General features: G+C 45.0%; 3 protein-coding genes across 4 annotated transcripts in view; all 3 read left to right on the plus strand.

The window, feature by feature from the left end:
- The first annotated feature begins 974 nt into the window (after nt 1-974).
- On the plus strand, nt 975-3,963 carry micos10 (mitochondrial contact site and cristae organizing system subunit 10). Its single transcript, XM_061258480.1, has 4 exons — nt 975-1,125; nt 3,082-3,129; nt 3,368-3,477; nt 3,784-3,963. The coding sequence occupies exons 1-4, from the start codon at nt 1,062-1,064 to the stop codon at nt 3,790-3,792; spliced, it is 231 nt and encodes a 76-aa protein (XP_061114464.1). The 5' UTR covers nt 975-1,061; the 3' UTR covers nt 3,793-3,963.
- A 4,388-nt stretch (nt 3,964-8,351) lies between these two features.
- Nucleotides 8,352-12,741, plus strand: LOC133139275 (neuroblastoma suppressor of tumorigenicity 1-like). Of its 2 annotated transcripts, XM_061258703.1 has the most exons (5): nt 8,352-8,722; nt 8,813-8,909; nt 10,313-10,493; nt 11,022-11,133; nt 11,777-12,741. In XM_061258703.1, the coding sequence occupies exons 3-5, from the start codon at nt 10,321-10,323 to the stop codon at nt 12,032-12,034; spliced, it is 543 nt and encodes a 180-aa protein (XP_061114687.1). In that variant the 5' UTR covers nt 8,352-8,722; nt 8,813-8,909; nt 10,313-10,320; the 3' UTR covers nt 12,035-12,741. The 2 variants fall into 2 exon arrangements, with proteins under 2 accessions (XP_061114687.1, XP_061114688.1); XM_061258704.1 differs by lacking the exon at nt 8,352-8,722 and having other exon boundaries at nt 8,752-8,909.
- Nucleotides 12,742-15,208: 2,467 nt separating this feature from the next.
- The window catches only part of htr6 (5-hydroxytryptamine (serotonin) receptor 6), a 4,885-nt gene continuing 2,774 nt past the window's right edge, over nt 15,209-17,319 (plus strand). Inside the window, 4 exon segments of the mRNA XM_061259107.1 lie at nt 15,209-15,694; nt 15,696-15,841; nt 15,843-16,035; nt 16,037-16,173. Of these exon segments, the coding sequence (XP_061115091.1) occupies nt 15,209-15,694; nt 15,696-15,841; nt 15,843-16,035; nt 16,037-16,173 (962 nt within the window).

Genomic DNA, 17,319 nt, shown 5'->3' on the forward strand with positions numbered 1-17,319 from the left:
TACCAATCAGCTTGTTGGGAACAACTGGGGGTTAGGTGTCTTACTCAGGGACACTTTGACACAGCCAGGGCAGGGATCGAACCAGCAACCCTCTGACTGCAAGACAATCACTCTTATCTCCTGAGCTAATGTCGCCCCCATTTACTGCGCTGTCTTTATTTAAATTTCCCCAAAATAAAATATGAGTTAATATATAGTACTAAAACTAAAGAAAATCAAATTAACCTTTTGGAGAATTGGCATGTTTGTGCATGCATTCATGTGCAGATAGTACAGGCGGCTAACATTTTGGACCACTTATTTCTGCATAATATCAGGGAGATATATGTGCCACCTAAATCTGCTGTCTAAAAGTCTCAGACATGGACACAAAATGTCCACAGATGTACTCATATTTCCCTGTCATGCCTTGCCTCTACCTTTATTGCCATTTACATTCTGTCCACTCTCTTTCCTTCTGTTTCTAGAGGGGAACGCCCTCTACTTCAGCAAACACACCAAACTCTCACAGAAATACGACACTACCATAGAAGGATTACTCTCAAGGCCCTTACAAGATATTCCCAGATCAGTCTTCATCATTAATGTTGCTGGGTCTATTTTTATCCTTGATTTGTATAAACAATCAAAGCCATATTTTCTCACAGAAGAAGAAATACAGCAGAATAAACCATTCAATGATGGGACTATTTAAACCTTTAAGCCTGGCTTTTGAGGTGACAAAAACTCAAGCATTCGCACAGACATACATACACACTTGTTGACTTAACCCTTGTCATTTTCCTTTTTATTTTACTGTGAAATAAATACATTATTATCAGTGTAATGTGCAATAACTGTACTTGGAATTTCTATTGCACAAAAGGTAACAGACTCAATCGCACATTTTTTTATTCCCACCCCGCCTCCCACTCCCACAATTTTTACCGACATTCCCACTGGACATAAGCAAATAAGCCTGAAAGCGTCCCTTTTGCTGTCAACACACAAGAAGACACCAGAGGCTTAGAACTGCAGAAGAACATCTCGCGAGATTTGTAGGAAGGAAATACTCCGCAAACATGTCTGAGAATGAGCTGGGTCAGAAGTGGGACCGCTGTCTCGCCAACACCGCTGTCAAACTAGGTATTTTGCTACGTCCATCTAATCATTTAGCTAACATATTATTTTAAACACCCGACATCAGAAAACCAAACCGTTGTGTGGGAAGCGCAATTTTAACGATGTAGGCACACCTAGCTTACAGTCAGGTTGAGATAACATTAGCTAGCTACAGTTGCTTGCAGTGGGCCATGCTGGGGTAGGTCATTTCTCCTTGTTTGCGAGTTCGCTTTTGTACAAACGTTGGATGTAACTAAGATATCAGTACTGAATCAATCTCTGCATTGGCGATACAGCCTGTCGAATGGAAGTCACGCACGTTCGACATTGGTTTCACTTTCAGTCAAATTGTATCCAGTCCATGTCCGTGTCAGTGTCAGTAACTAGCCTACATCGAGGCCATGGAGAGCGACAACCTGCTAACATTGACATTCTCCCAATCTATTCACGAGACTATTTTTTTTGCAATGTTATAGTGAAAAATGGTTCATAAATTTAATAGGCTAAATTTAATAGGACAATGCCTTCCAATGAAATGACTAACGCTTTACCGGGCCATCCAGCATAAGTAATATATAAATACTGTGTGAACGTTTGGTAAGATAGAAAAAGAAAATCAATGAAAAAAGGAAATCGTTGAAGCTAGCTAGCTTGCTTGTGAGTGGATTTGTTTTTCGGATGTCCATACCCGTGACAGCCTAACACGTTTATCTTTTAGGCCATACATTATGTATGACCCCAAAGTGTTTTTTTCTATTTACAGATGGGAAAGACCTTAGTTTAACTTTTATATAGCCCAAAACAAGGTGTTAAATAAACTAAGCACTGATATATATATATATATATATATATATATATATATATGAATTGGGTATAATAAATGCAGATGATATGACCAATGGCTGATGAGAAAGATAAGGCGAGATGATGAGAATGAATATGAAGTGATCAGCTCTATCAGTTGTGTTCATAAGGGGGGGGGGGGGCATTTTTAATGGTATAAATCTGTCATGACATTGGAGCTGCTGTCATAATTAGGCAGGATAATGTGTCCCAGTTGTTAAACTGTTAAGCACAGTATGCCATGGCTACAAATAACAAAGAACGAGAGTGCTGTAGAAGTCTAAATACTGCAGAAAGTGAGCATGAGACATTGAGTGCAATGCTACTGAATAATGTGTGACTCATCTGGAAGTACCGTTACAATTACGCGATGTATCTGGAGACCAGTAAAAGAGCTATTACTACTATTAACGTTTAATTTCAGTGCCTTAAATTTTGTACATGCAAATTGTTTATGTAAATGGCACAGATTAACAGCATAGATACAGTCCTATTTCAGGTATTTATTCACAGCAACAACTGTTCTTGGAAATGCCCACGCACTATGACTAAGATTCAGTGCAGGAGTACAAAGAAATGGCGAAAGGGTTTTCTGGTTTTTGTTGTTACTTAAAACTCCGTTGATCACTTAGAGCAGCTGCTTGCACAGCTAAGACGCCTCATTTGGTTGCTTGGGTCGGAGCTATCTGTTGATTTTGATGTCAAAACCAAAATCCAGCGGACCCTATGGCTAAGGGCTGCAAATTACTGACGTGGAGGCTCGTGATTCTCCCCAAGCTTACGAAGCTCATCGTCATATTACGCCAAGGGGTCAGGGGTAAAAGTGCATATGTTAACCCTCCAACCAGGACAAACTCGGTGGACAATTTTTGGCTGCCCCTGGCTGGACAGTGGCAGTGTCCTATAACCATGCACCTGTGCTTGGCTTGAGTGTATGGAACAGTGTGGCTCCGACCTGTAGCCTTGGGTGTTAGTGCCCGTGCAGGTTCACACGTGTACTTTCTTTCCAGTCCCCTCTGCATGTTTGAAATCATGTCGTTGCAAGTTGGTCGCATCTGTGTTACATTTACACAAGTTCATAAAGGTGATGTCTTCCTGTTTTCGAATTCTTTTCGGTTTGACCGATTTTTGTTGTAGGTGCTGGCCTCGGATTGGGTATCGTGCTCTCGGTCGTCTTCTTCAAACGTGAGTTTTCCCTCCCCGTCGTAGAAACAGAACTGTGAAAAGGCGGTAGTTTTTGTTTAATGAGGAATGCCGTCATTGACCGCTTCGGGGTTGTCGGAGGAAGCGTGCATTCAATAAGTGCATATGGATCTGCCTGTTTCTATACCATGTTATTGTAAATACACCAGTGAAATGTAAGCGATGTGAGTGGATGTAAATTTGAAAAGCGTGAGCAGGCTGTGTGTTCTCCTTCTTGCAGGCCGCACGTGGCCGATAGCTTTTGGCTCAGGAGTCGGGTTGGGCATGGCATACTCCAACTGCCAGCATGATTTAAGGTCACCGTACCTTCTGCATGGGCACATGATCAAGGTCAGTATCATACCTAGAAAGCACTGTTGGTGAACACTTCCCAGTACATTACAAACCCATCTTTTTTTTTACTCACCAAACTGCATTTTATAATGTATTTCAGTGTATTATAGTACAATAATTATATTGTCTGTAGAATTATAGAATACTATAGATCCTCACATGGGGATATGAAGCAGAAATGAAACCAATTCTCTCTCCCTCTCTCCCCCCTTCCTCTCTCTCGCTCTCCCTCTCTCCCCCTCCTTCTCTCTCCCTCTCTCTCTCCTCCTCCTCCTTCTCTCTCCCTCCCTCCCTCCCTCACAGGATCAGTAGTGCAGTCTCCTGAAGGAGGTGTCGCTCTTCCTCTCTCATTCATTTATTCATTTGCACAGTCCTGTCTGTCAGTGTGTCTGTGGGCCACAGCTCCCTGCCATGTACCCCGTGTCAGTCCCGCCTCCCCGAACAGTACAGTCTGTGTTTATTTAATAAAACCACCCCAGTGTATTTATGAGCTTTCTGTGTCTTTTTCACCGTTTGAGTTATTGAGTGCGAGAACAAGGACTCCCGCTGTTGTGGAATGGGGCCAGACCTGGCTTCGGCAGGCCCTGTGGACACAGAGAGGGAGAGAGCCCTGGCTGTCTCTGGCAGAAGAGGGGGCTCTCTGGTTCATGCACAGGACAAATCGAACTGGGGCCTCTTTACTGTGAACTAGGGGGCACAAAATGGCTTCCCTTCCCATGTTATGTAATGTGTTATACCCCTGTCATGTTTCCTCTGCATGCAAAACATATTAGGTCTGACTCGAGCAGGCATTACATATAAACAGCGCCCATGTGAGCTGCATTGACACTGGCATGGAACATCTGGCTGGTAATTGCTGACATGCACACTGCTCACAGTGCTTACATCCCACACAGATATAACTGCTGGCAACCTGGGGCGATGGAAGGCAGGAGTCACAAACATACACTCACTTATCTCAGAACATGCGGAACATACACGTAAACACACGTCCGATCTCTCGGCCTTCACCGGAGCGGCCAGTGTCGCGACGTGGAAGTGCGATGTGAACCAGACGGCATACAAACGTGACCGTTACAGGAATTTAAAACACGGCAGCATGTGGCTTCCTGATTTGTGGACGGTGGGGAGGTCAGGAGGTTGTGGGTGTCGGGGGGGGGGGGGGGGGGCTCCGTGCTTTGCTGCTCCCTGTAGGTCGTGGATGTGCTCAAAGGGACAGCACTGCGGGAACAAATTATACTCCACCCTGTCCTCCACTTTACACAACTGCAATCTATTGTGTATGTGTGTGTGAGAGAGAGTGGAAGAGTGGTAGAGTTTAGGGGGTGGGGGGGAAGGGTATTTACAGTATTTTTATATGCCGTTTAGTTTTATTAGACAATTTTATGCAAGGTAGAGTCTTGCATTGTCAAGGATGGCACAATAAAGTGACAAATATTTCCATGGTGGTCCTTGATGGTATTTTGTTTGTAGAATTGTTTATGAACGGTATGTATTTTTATGTACAGAATGTATGTTTGCTCAAATGTACCTTTGATCAAATGTATTTCCTACTTGCATAATAGACTTAAACTTGACTTTATGCAGTCTCAATCTTGAAGCATGTTAGACATTACAGTGCAGGTAAATTGTGTGCATCAGCAGGGGAATGCAAATAAAGGTAGGGATCACAAAATGCAACCATCCTGGATTTTCTTTTCTCCTGGGTAATTACCAGAACTATTAGCTCTACATTACATTATTGGCATTTGGCAGATGCTCTTATCCAGAGCGACATACAGTTGGACAGTTAGACTAAGCAGGAGACAATCCTCCCCTGGAGCAATGCAGGGTTAAGGGCCTTGCTCAAGGGCCCAACGGCTGTGCGGATGTTATTGTGGCTACACTGGGATTCGAACCACCAACCTTGCCTGTCCCAGTCATTTACCTTAACCACTACGCTACAGGCCGCACTCTACTGATGTGCGACTGATTGGCCATACTGCCTTCAAACTTGACTCCCAGGTAAAGGGAGGGTGGGAAACCAGCAATTTGATGATCCCCGGTGCAAGGTGTGTTGCTGTGCGGCCATGCATTAACCATGCACGCCTGACCCCCTGATGAAGCAGTCTGCATGGAATGCAATCTCGTGGCTAGGGGCTGAAACTCATTGCTCATAGATGATTACACAATAAAACAGTGTAGTACAGTACAACGCCCCCCCCTCCTCATCCACTTGGTCTTATGGTTCTTTAATGGGAATCAAGGCCAAGGGGTGGGCTAAGGTAGGAGCCAGGGCACATACCTATAGGGTGATTTAAGAGCTGTCAGGAATTTCTGCATACAGTATGTAGCATCAGAACTGAATTACAGCCAGAAATAAAGCTTGCCAGCCAAGGTTAGGCTACGGGTACATTTTCTATCACACCCACATATGTCAATCAATTCAATTCACATTTATCACACATAGAGTATGGGCTATTTAAATGACAAAATAGATTTCCCTATTGAACAACATATGAATAGAAACATGTCAAAATATATCTAAACTGATTATATGTGCAGTTTTGTGTGACTTACTGCTTCAAGGTCTGGTGCTTTGCTCAAAATATGAAATAATTGATGAGTATGGCAGGACCATATAATATAGAAGAAAAATGTCTCCATGAAACACAGAACGATCCAATACTCAAACTGTCATTTCTCTATTGGATTTAGTAGCTAGTCGTGCTTGGCCCTGATAATGACCATTTTGCAATATTCCTATGTTAACAACAAAATGGCAGTGGTGGAAAATACAGGTTCAGATAATAAAAGTCTTTTTGATCCAACCACCTGGATTTCCTAATTACCACAATTCTTCAGTAGAACCAATTAATATCACATGACTGTTACTTTCTGACCCCTGGACATTCCATCTCTACACAATGGTAACAAAAATACCTTTCAGCGAACGTGCTTTCAAAATTTCAAAAGGGAGAAATGAGAAAACATTAGAAAATACAGTGCAGACTACAGATATATAAATATGTCCAGTAAAGCAGTAAAACTTCAATGCCAGTCAGAGGGACCTGGGCAATGGAATCACAGAAGAATTGAGTGGCTGAAGAGGGAGAGACAGGGAGACTCTGAAAGGGTGAGACCTTGTGTCTGATTCCAGTGGGCTGCCTGCTGAGTGAGTCAGAGGGAAAGGAGAAATTTATATCCTCCTGAAAACCACAGTTCACTTTCTATCCCCCTGCAGCACACGTGACTGCCCAGTCTCAATCCCAAGAGCCGTACTGTACTACTCTGCTGAAACCTACACAACACTACATTCCGTTAAAAAAAAAAAAATACATCGTATTATAATATATCATTTTTATTATGTCAGAAAAAAAGTGGTTTAGCGGTTAAGGTACATGACTGGGACCCGCAAGGTTGGTGGTTTGATCCCCGGTGTAGCCACAGTAAGATCCGCACAGCCTTGAGCAAGGCCCTCCACCCTGCATTGCTCCAGGGGAGGATTGTCTCCTGCTTAGTCTAATCAACTGTACGCTGCTCTGGATAAGAGCGTCTGCCAAATGCCATGAATGTAATGTAATGTAATATAGTGGAGGATGATTAATACTAAACAAGAAACACATTTTATGTTATACAGGTTGGGTTATGTTCAAACAGGGGAACCAGTTCTGCGCCACTGCATGACTAGAGAGCAAGAGAATGTGACAGGCAGGGGCAAATCTTAGGAACAGGCAAGGCAGGCAGATGCCTGGGGCCTGTGCATTGGGGGATCCCAAAAGCCTGAGCTTTGGGCAATATGATTATAGTAGAAGTTGGTCAGAAGGGCCCTATGCGATTCTCTAGAATTACCCAATCCAGTCTCTAGAATCCCCTCTGGTGACAGGACGTGTACAGAGCAGGGGGTACTTTTCCTTGAAGATCCAAAGGTCTGTAAGAGACATATCCCAGTGAGACATGAGAGGCATGACCAGGAATGAATGCTGTTCCAACCACGTAGGATTAATTTTGCGTTGAAGACACACATGGTTAAAAACGGTGGCAGATAAGGGTGTCCTCTCTTCCTTGTGCTAAAGGCTGGATTCCGAGCCAGAAGAGTGTTGGGTGTCAAAAACATGCTTCTAGTGCATCTAAAGAGACTATTGGCACGCGAGGTGAGACAGAGGCACCGTCTGAACTGAGCTGCAATTTGAGGTGACTGGTAGGCTTTCTGCTGTCTAAAGCCCTTGTGTTATAAAATGAGCAAGTGAAATTAATAAGAGCAATGGTTCTCCTTTAATTATAATATGCAAATCCAAGAAATAGCTAACAGCACTTGGAATCAAGAGCATCAGCAAGAGAGGGTAAAACTGTAATTAAAGTTGCCAAGACTGGATAAGTGAAACATGATTTCCAAGTTAGGAGCTCATTTGCATTTTCAGAGAAACTCCCAAGTGTGGAGGGAGTGAACCTCTCACTGGAAGCGAATTTATAGGTCCTTGGGTACCTGTTTGATTGTTGAGCGGATTAAGTGGATTTTATCTGACAAAAGAATATCTGACAAAAGAATGCGATAAAAAGTAGGCTATGCTAGGGATGAACTGAACAGAGGAGTAGGAGAAAGGGTGTTTTGGAGTAAGAACAGAAATAAGATTAGGAAATTGAACATCAAAGAACGGTTAGGTCTAGTAATATGATGAAAAGATATTCTCCTAAACTTTTTTGTTCTCGGTTTTGTGGGCTCTTGGCAGCGGTGAGAGCATGTCTGTACGCAGATTTCTGTACCTGAGTTTCACAGAGTAGAAAATAGAACTTTTTCCGATGCCAAGATTCAGACTTGTTTAGAAACGCACCAGTTTCTCTTATTTAGCCAAGATTTTCTCCTTATTTAGACGTCCAGAAACTCGGCGGGACCTCAGCCCAGCGTCGCCTTGCCTGTCGAGATAGCGAGGAGAGAACAGAATTGTGGAGGCTGTCAAGTTCAAGAGAGCGATAAATTGTTAAATAAACCAAAAACCTCTCCCGGCGGTGCAGTTCTGCTTGCAACTGACAGGAGAAAATATGTTTCCATATTTTTCTTTTGCAGGAGAAACATAGATAGACGCAGACACTGAAAAGGGGCGATAAAGAGGGTGCGGGGTGCGCGAAGGAATAGCCAGAGGCAGAAAGGGAGAGGAGGGGTTTTTGAGTGCGCAATTATTTCTTCAGAACGCAATTTTTCTCAGCTTTTTCTGCTCACGGGGACTTTTTATTATAACTCAAAACAAAAAACTCCCAATATTCAGTAGGGCTCTTTGACTCCCTCTACTCACTATTATAAAATCTGATTTATATTCTTTACCGCCTGCCTGAACATTTCTCCCCTCCTCTCTAGGGTCTCCCTGGGGCTGCCGGATAGGATAGAAACGTTTCTCTGCCGCTGGGGCTGCGGCTCAACTGCCCGTATCGGTCCACTCTTTACTTCTGTGCGGGTAAGTGAGTATATCTAAAAACTTAAGTATTCTTTCTTCTTGAACGTGCCTTTTATCTTTCCATTTGACTTCTCGCTATTTCGATTACAACAATGACATTAATGTCATATGTAAAAATATCTGATAATCTATCTTGACACTGTGTTCCTCTTGTGAAAGTATAATTTGATTTTATTTAATATTTCGAATTAATTCAGTCTGCAGTGCACTGGTAAACGAATTGCTTTTCATCCTCTATTCCTTCTCATTCTTCTACTGTATCTCTTAATTTGCTATGTTCCCTTTTACTGGAATCAGAAATATGGTACTGCATGTCATTATACTGCTATCTACATCGACCATACGTCAGGAGCAGTAGCGTATGGATCGTCATATTGAAGTATTTCATAAACGCGCCACGCAATATTGATTGATTTATTTATTTGTTTGTTTGTTTATTTAAGTAATTTTCACTGAACCACAGCTGTGGACAAGCAGTTGATGCTGTGGTTTCTATGTGCCCCAGCACAAGCTATTTGGCCTATCGACTTCTATTCATGGTGCTGTGGACTATGATTATCGTGTTGACAAAATATATCCTTACGTCATGAAAATACATTTAAATTCCAGCCATGCATTTAAATGTTCTCATGCTGCACTTATAGACAGGGCCGCCGACATACTGTGTCCTGGGCCCTGGAGGACGGGGAGGCCCAATGGCCTGTGAACTTGTGATAAATATTATTGTCCCGGGCCCAAGAATAGTACAGAAATATAATTTTGTCCTGGGCCTGGGAATTTCAACGAGCAGCCCTGTTTTTATAGCAGTAAAAATCATCAATTTTACTAATTTCTTGTAACACTGATTACATGGTATATGGGGGCAATATAAACCAAATATATCTTTTGGGGAAAGCACATTTTTACAAATATTTATCACAATACACTGTGCAATGGATTCTGGCCAAAACCCTAGGAAGAACAAACCTACAGGGCAACAGTGGCAAGGAGAAACTCCCTGAGTGGGACAGACAGGAAGAACCCTGGGAGGAGCCCATCCTCCTCTGCAGAACTCAGGGAGCGGGTATAACGCTTTCAGTCCTACAGTACAAGTTAGACTAGGCCAAAAGATTATACATTATAATCTTCCTTCATATTTTTGAATGTGATGTTTATATTTTCAATTTGTGTGTGTGATGGTCTGATTAGTAATGTTTGCCTTTTAATACTTAAAAAACAACAACTTTTAAGTAATTTACTTGATTGTTGGGTTGTATCGGCCTGTTTTCTTTCCGTCAAGGAATTTTGGCTTTATTTATTGGATTTTAAAAAGGAGTTTTAATGGAAGAACGTTGTGAACCAATAAAAGACATACTGTTTAATCCTGCTTCCTGCTTTAATTCTGGTGACTCTCCCTCCTCCAGGTGCAGTCATGTGGAAGTGGGCTGTGATTGGCTGGACCGTGCTGCAGCTGTGTGTGGCAGCCCCTCCCCAGCACATCAACCGCTTGGCGCTGTTCCCCGACAAGAGTGCCTGGTGTGAAGCCAAGAACATCACTCAGATCATCGGGCACCCGGGCTGCCAGCCGCTCTCCATGCAGAACAGGTCCGTGTGTCCGGGAATCCCAAACGGCATGCTGTTATCTGCCCTGTCACACACAAACACACAAACGCACTCATTAAACATACACACGGACACATAGTCCTGATGGGGCCTGCATCATGACGCAGGGTTACTGGATTAGCTGGATAACGGCGCTGAGTAAAACTCAGAACCCCCATTAATCTGGAACATGGATTTAAAGTGAAAAGTTTTACTTCATCCAGCTAACTCTGTAACCCTGCGTCATGATACAGGTCCATGGGCTGCATATACGCAAACAGGAGGCCTCAATCTCTGGCTCCAGCTATGGGCAACCCTCCAGCTATGGGAAAGTTTGTTCAATTTAGTCTGAAACACGAAAATCATATTAATAGCTTTTACTTTACTAACAAAGCAAGTAGCAGATTTGGCGTAACTGACATGTCCGGCTCCTGTCACCTGGGTTGGTCAAAGTATTTGCAGAACACAATGCTGTATTACTGCAAATGTGTATCGCTCCTGTTTTGCCTTCCTTGTTTCTCTTTCTCCCAGGGCATGCCTGGGGCAGTGTTTCAGCTACAGCGTCCCCAACACGTTTCCGCAGCAGACGGAGTCCCTGGTGCACTGTGACTCCTGTATGCCAGTGCAGATGCAGTGGGAGGTGGTGAGTTTTGGGGAGACACACTGCCAAAGCACCTAGTCCTGCATTGTCAAACATCAAGGCTCGCAAGCATGCTAGCTGCGGCCTGGGTGGCCTGTAGCGTAGTGGTTAAGGTACATGACTGGGTCCAGCAAGGGCAGTGGTTCAATCCCCGGTGTAGCCACAATAAGATCCGCACAGCCGTTGAGCAAGGCCCTTAACCCGGCATTGCCCCAGGGGAGGATTGTCTCCTGCTTTGAGCTGTACGTCGCTCTGGATAAGAGCGTCTGCCAAATGCCATTAATGTAATGTAATGTAGCTGGCTAGCAGTTGATTCATGTGAAAATAATGGGGATGACGTATCTCCCTAAACCCACAAGCATGGGCAGTGGTGTTCCCAATAGACAGAACAAGATGTACGTACAAATGGTTCTGCCCACCAGGATTCACAAGTCTATTATTTAGACCTCTGAGTCAGCTGAGCTATCACAAGGCATTATGATCAAAGGGAGAATTTCTCACTGTGACTGTTTCCATCTGAGGAATACACACAAGCAAGAGCAGTTTTAGAAAAGCCTTTTTGTTCCTGAAGGAGAACTTTCCCCTGCATTGCCCCCCCCCCCCCCCCCACACACTGTCGCTAACCCCTTAAACCAATTTTATGCAGGTCACCCTGGAGTGCCCGGGCAATAAAGAGATGCCCTACGTGGACAAGCTGGTGGAGCGCATCCTCCAGTGCAGCTGCCAGTCTTGTAATAAGGAGGCTGGCCAGGAGGGGGCACTGTTACAGCTCTTTCCCCTGGACGCCACACTGGAGCCTCCCGCCAGGAGCAACGATGGCCGCACCCACGGCCGCCCTGCCTCACATACCCAACACGCTCACGCGGACTCACACCCGCACCCACACAGGCCTGCAGGGGGGTAGAGGCAGCAGGAAGGGGGCAGTTATTCTTCTTTTTCGTCTTTGTTCTTTTTCTGTTTTTATTGATCCTCTTTTCTCTAAAAACAAAAACCCATTGTATTCTTCTCATAGAGCCAAGCCTTGATTTTGCAAAGCTGAAACACTTTTGAAACTGCATTGTGCTTCATAAGGTTATGAAATAGCCAGAATTTCAAATATAATCCACTTGCAATCCAGGATCATTTCAACAATTTTTGTCTGAATCTCCTATGCCTTTATGAAAGATCTGCTGGGCATGATCTGCAAATAGAATTTATTTCCCACTATGCTACGTCCAGCAGAACATCTTCCTCATTGCCCAGTAGTTTCAACTCTTTCATCCATTACATTAAATGTGCAATAGATTTTGTGGAATGTTTTTTTCTCTCTTCTAAATTCAGTGTCAGTGTTCCAGAACTCCATTCGCTGAACATTCTAATCACAAATTTGTGATCTTACACCTTAAAGGGTTAAGGAGTATGTGCACACCATCATCTGTTTGCTGAATGTTAATATCTCTTGTTCCTCCTGTCTGTCCTCTAAATATCTGTGCAAGATGTGCAGTTACCACTGTAATGCTTTACTGCGAGAGCACATGAGGATTATTGTGTGATATCGGTTTTCTTTTGAAGTTTTTGTTGTTGTTCAGTGTTGCTTTATCTTCAACATAATAAAAAATATATTTTCCCTTAGTATTTTTACCTTAATAACATTAAAATGTTCCAGCTTTATTGCCTTTGAATATTTCAAATCCACTCTCTGTTAATATTTAAATATTTTGAATGAAAACTCTCGCTACCTTTAAATTATGAAAATGCATCTGCCTTTTTTTATCACAACCATAGGTCAGACTGGATTATGGAATGGCCTTCATTTCCTGAACCTTTTGAAAAAAACTATTAGAAGATTTTTAATCTATTCAAGTAGAGGGAAATGCCCAGAAAACCTGGGTTCAGGGCATTGAGATTCATACAAGCCCATTCACACATACAGCAGCTATGCATAGTTTTACAGGCACTAAATTAGAAATGCAAATGTTCACACTCACACACATGCATGCACTTGCATGCGCGCGTGCACATACACACACACACACAAACAGGCATACACATGACCATGTTCTCTATTCTTCCTCTACATGAAGGAGGAAGAATAGAGAACTGCCCAGGTCATGAATACAGAGTGATGACATTCATTTATTTTCTCAGACTGGACTGTTGGCAGTAACGCCTGTAATCTCAAAAGTGTAAACTTTCCATCTCAAATCTACAAAATAAACTGGATTCATGTGCAGCCCTACCTTATTTTTGTCTGTTTAGTCGGATAGATTACAGCCGGCCCGTGTATCAATCTAAATATATAATCAACAAGAAAAAAGATTCTTCAAATATTTAGAAGTGAATTTCCAAAAAAAGGTTATTTTTTTTCCTCAAAAAAGAAAGCCAATTCTCAGCCACATTCCCACAACCATTCTCTAAGATATCACAAAGAAATGTGCAAGAGGAAAGGAAATTCATGTATTTTTCTGGCCTAATTTATCTAATTATGGTGCGCATATAACTGCGGAGATCAGAAGCAACCAGCTCTCTGAATCCTCGGGGTATTTGGATGTTTTTTGCTGTAATGACTATTATTCTGCGTGATGTGATACGGACCGTTAGCGGTTTTGCATAAAGCACTTTCGCGGTTTAATGCGGAGACACGCTCTGTTCCCGGCAGCGGGAAGAAGATCTCAAATTCGGGTTGGAGGGGCGGACACGGGGATTAGCGCGAGAGGAGGCGGCCGCGGATCTGCAGACTTGTAGAGGCACTTGTGGGCGCCGTCACGCTCGCGCTCACACTGACAGGCACACAGCAGCGCTCTATTCACACGTACGGGCACACAAAGTAGCGCGTCCTCACACATTTACTTCCAGTCCAAGTCACCCACCCCCACGTACTTTATGCACGCCCAAACACACACATATTAATAAAAACACTCATTCAGTTATGCACACCCACACACATACATACGTTAATGAACATACTCACATGATTCTGTCTGTTGTAACACCTGCATACACACACACACATACACAAACAGTAATGGACATGCACACACACATAAATAAGCAAAACATTCTGTAATACACTCCCATGCATGCACACACTCACATATTCAGTCGTGCAGACACACAAACGCATGCAGTCATGCTCACACACACAGACACATTAATATATACGCAATCATATACTCAGTCGTGCAGATACACACAAAATGCACACTAATGCAGACACACTTGCATAGTCTTGCACACAAAAACACACACGCAGACGCATACTTAGTCATCCACATTTACACACAGCTGGTATTTTAGAGCAAGGCGCAGGAGCAGAAAGAGGGTCAGTACTTCGAATGCAGAACCTTCAAGTACACAACATACTGAATGAAAGACACTGATTTTTCTTATTCCTCTCTCGCTCGCTCGCTCACTCACTCACTCACTCACTCACACACACACACACACACACACACACACACACACACACACACACATATTTGAATGAAAGTAAAGACGCTCATTTTTTATTCCTCTCTTCCTCTCTCCCCCCTTCTCTCTATCTCTCTCACACACACACACACACTCACACATTTGAATGAAAGTAAAGACGATCATTCCTCTCTCTCTCTCTCTCTCTCTCTCTCTCTCTCTCACACACACAACCACACACACGCGCAGTAATCCACTTCTTTCCCGCCCTCCCCCAGTGAGAGTCATGCTGACTGTGGCAGAGACACGCTGACGGGCGCCTCTGCGTTCACACCAGCTCTGTGCTGAGCGGGAGAGGAACGGCGGGAGAAGAACGGCCAGAGGACCGCGGAGCTATGGGACCGCGGAGCAACGCTACGGAGCAGCGGCCCACGGACCCCGGGCACCCCGGGACCGCGCACGCCCTGCCCGGCTAACGCTCACGCGCAGAGCCCACTCTCCCGCCCCACAGGCGGGTGGGAGGACATTTACAGCCGGACCCACTTCCTGTTTCGGACCCACTTCTCCAGCCATTAGGGAGATTGTCTGGACTGGAGAGGGGGTGGGGGGGGGGAAGCAGGGGACTGGTCTTAGGGGAACGGACTGGGCAGGAAGGGGGAGGGCGGAGGGGGGGTGGGGGACGCAGGGGATGGGTGACTCCACGTCCCCGGGGGCGACTGCAGCCGTGGCTTTGGGAAGCGCAGGAGGAGGGGACGGCAGCCCCGGCTGGGGCCACAATGGAAGCGTCCCCTGGGGCGGGGGCGGCGACACGTGGGTGATTGGCAGCAGCGGGGCGTGGCTCCTGGCGGGCGTGCTGTCCCTCATCATCCTGACGACGGCGTGCGGCAACATCCTGCTGATCGGCCTGGTGGTGAGCCAGCGCTCCCTCCGCTGCACCTCCAACTGCTTCCTGGTGTCGCTGTTCCTGTCCGACCTGATGGTGGCGCTGGTGGTGATGCCCCCGGCCATGCTGAACGCCCTGCGGGGCGCCTGGGCGCTGTGGCCCTCCTTCTGCCCCGTGTGGCTCTGCTTCGACGTCATGTGCTGCAGCGCGTCCATCCTGAACCTGTGCGTGATCAGCCTGGACCGCTACCTGCTGATCATCTCGCCGCTGCGATACAAGCAGCACATGACCCCCGCCGCGCGCCCTGCTGCTGGTGGGCGGGGCCTGGGGCCTGGCCGCCCTCACCTCCTTCCTGCCCATCGAGATGGGCTGGCACAGCCTGACGCGGGGCAGAGGCCCCGGGCCCCGGCCGGGCGCGGTCAACGGCAGCACCCCCCACCCCCCCGCCGTACTTTGCGGCCCCGCTCCCGTCCGCGGCCCCCTCCCAGTGCCGCCTGCGGGCCACCCTGCCCTTCGCCCTGGTGGCGTCCTGCCTCACCTTCTTCCTGCCCTCCACCGCCATCTGCTTCACCTACTGCCAGATCCTCAGGGTGGCCCGCAGGCAGGCGCGCAGGGTGGCCGCCCTCACCCACCCCCCCGCACCCCTACCACTCCGCCGGGGAGCCCTCCCGCCCCCCCTCGGCCGGGATGGGCCCCGCGCACGCTCCGCACGAGGGGGACTACTGCAGCCACCAAGACCCTCCGGCAGCTCAGCACCCACAGGTACGAGCGCTGATGAGAGAGAGAGACACACAGCTCAGAGAGACAAAGTAAATAAACTAGCAATGTTACATTCTTGTAATATGATCAGTTCAAGAAAATGAATTATTATTATATATGCCACTTTTTTTGTATTTTTATCAGTTGTAAATACATTTTATTAAAATACTGTGTGTGTGTGTGCGTGTGTGTGTATATATATATATATATATATATATATATATATATATATATATATACACATATATAGCCGCATCGTCTCCGAACACGACTGTGACTCTGAGGTGATCGGGTCTCCCCCTGCTGAGCAGCGAGCCAATATATATATATATATATATATATATATATATATATATATATATATATATATATATATACATATACATATATACACACAACACCCAGTTATTGTATAGAATATAGAATATTTTACCAAAACCAATGAATGAAAATGAATGCAAAAATAATCTAAATACTAAAATATTATTTTTCATCAAATCAAAGGGGCGCTGGGGCAAACGGGTGCTTGGACACCAAGAGCACCCAGCTGCCTCCCCTCTGCATGTGCCTGGTATTCACCTCCACATGTTTCTGTATGTTGGTCTGTGCGGTGGGCTGCCAATGCCATGTTTTTTTTCAGCACACTGCTGTGCTTATTGGTAAGACGGAGTGTGTGGTGTATTTTTTAAATTTGTTTCGTCCTTGTAGCTTTACCACTTTGCCATATTATTATCTGAAGCAGTGAAAGTGAAAGTACAACTGTCCTTCAGCATATAAAAGAGAACACGGTTTCAGAATCTTTCAATGCTTTAAGGTGTGAAATCACAAAGACGCGATTGCAATGTGTTGAGCATTCTAGTGCCGATGTAACAATCACTACTGGTAAGTGAAAGCAACAGAGTTCGATAACGCTGACTAGAAAACATTCCAAGCATACCCTTTACCCTTCAGCGGGTAATAATATAAAATAACTTTGATGCAGTGCGGGGAAAGGTAGCACCTGTAATACAGGTCACCGTATGGATGGGCAGGAAAGAGAAAGATGAAAGTAGAAATGGTTGTGGGTGGTTCTTAAAAAGAAAAGAAGTGGGTGACTGATGAAAGGATGCTATGTCAGGTTATTTTTTATTCTCCAATGTTCCCATTTTTCCTCAGGA

This window comes from Conger conger, chromosome 10, assembly GCF_963514075.1.
Source record: "Conger conger chromosome 10, fConCon1.1, whole genome shotgun sequence".
In the NCBI taxonomy this organism is placed as follows: Eukaryota; Metazoa; Chordata; class Actinopteri; order Anguilliformes; family Congridae; genus Conger; species Conger conger.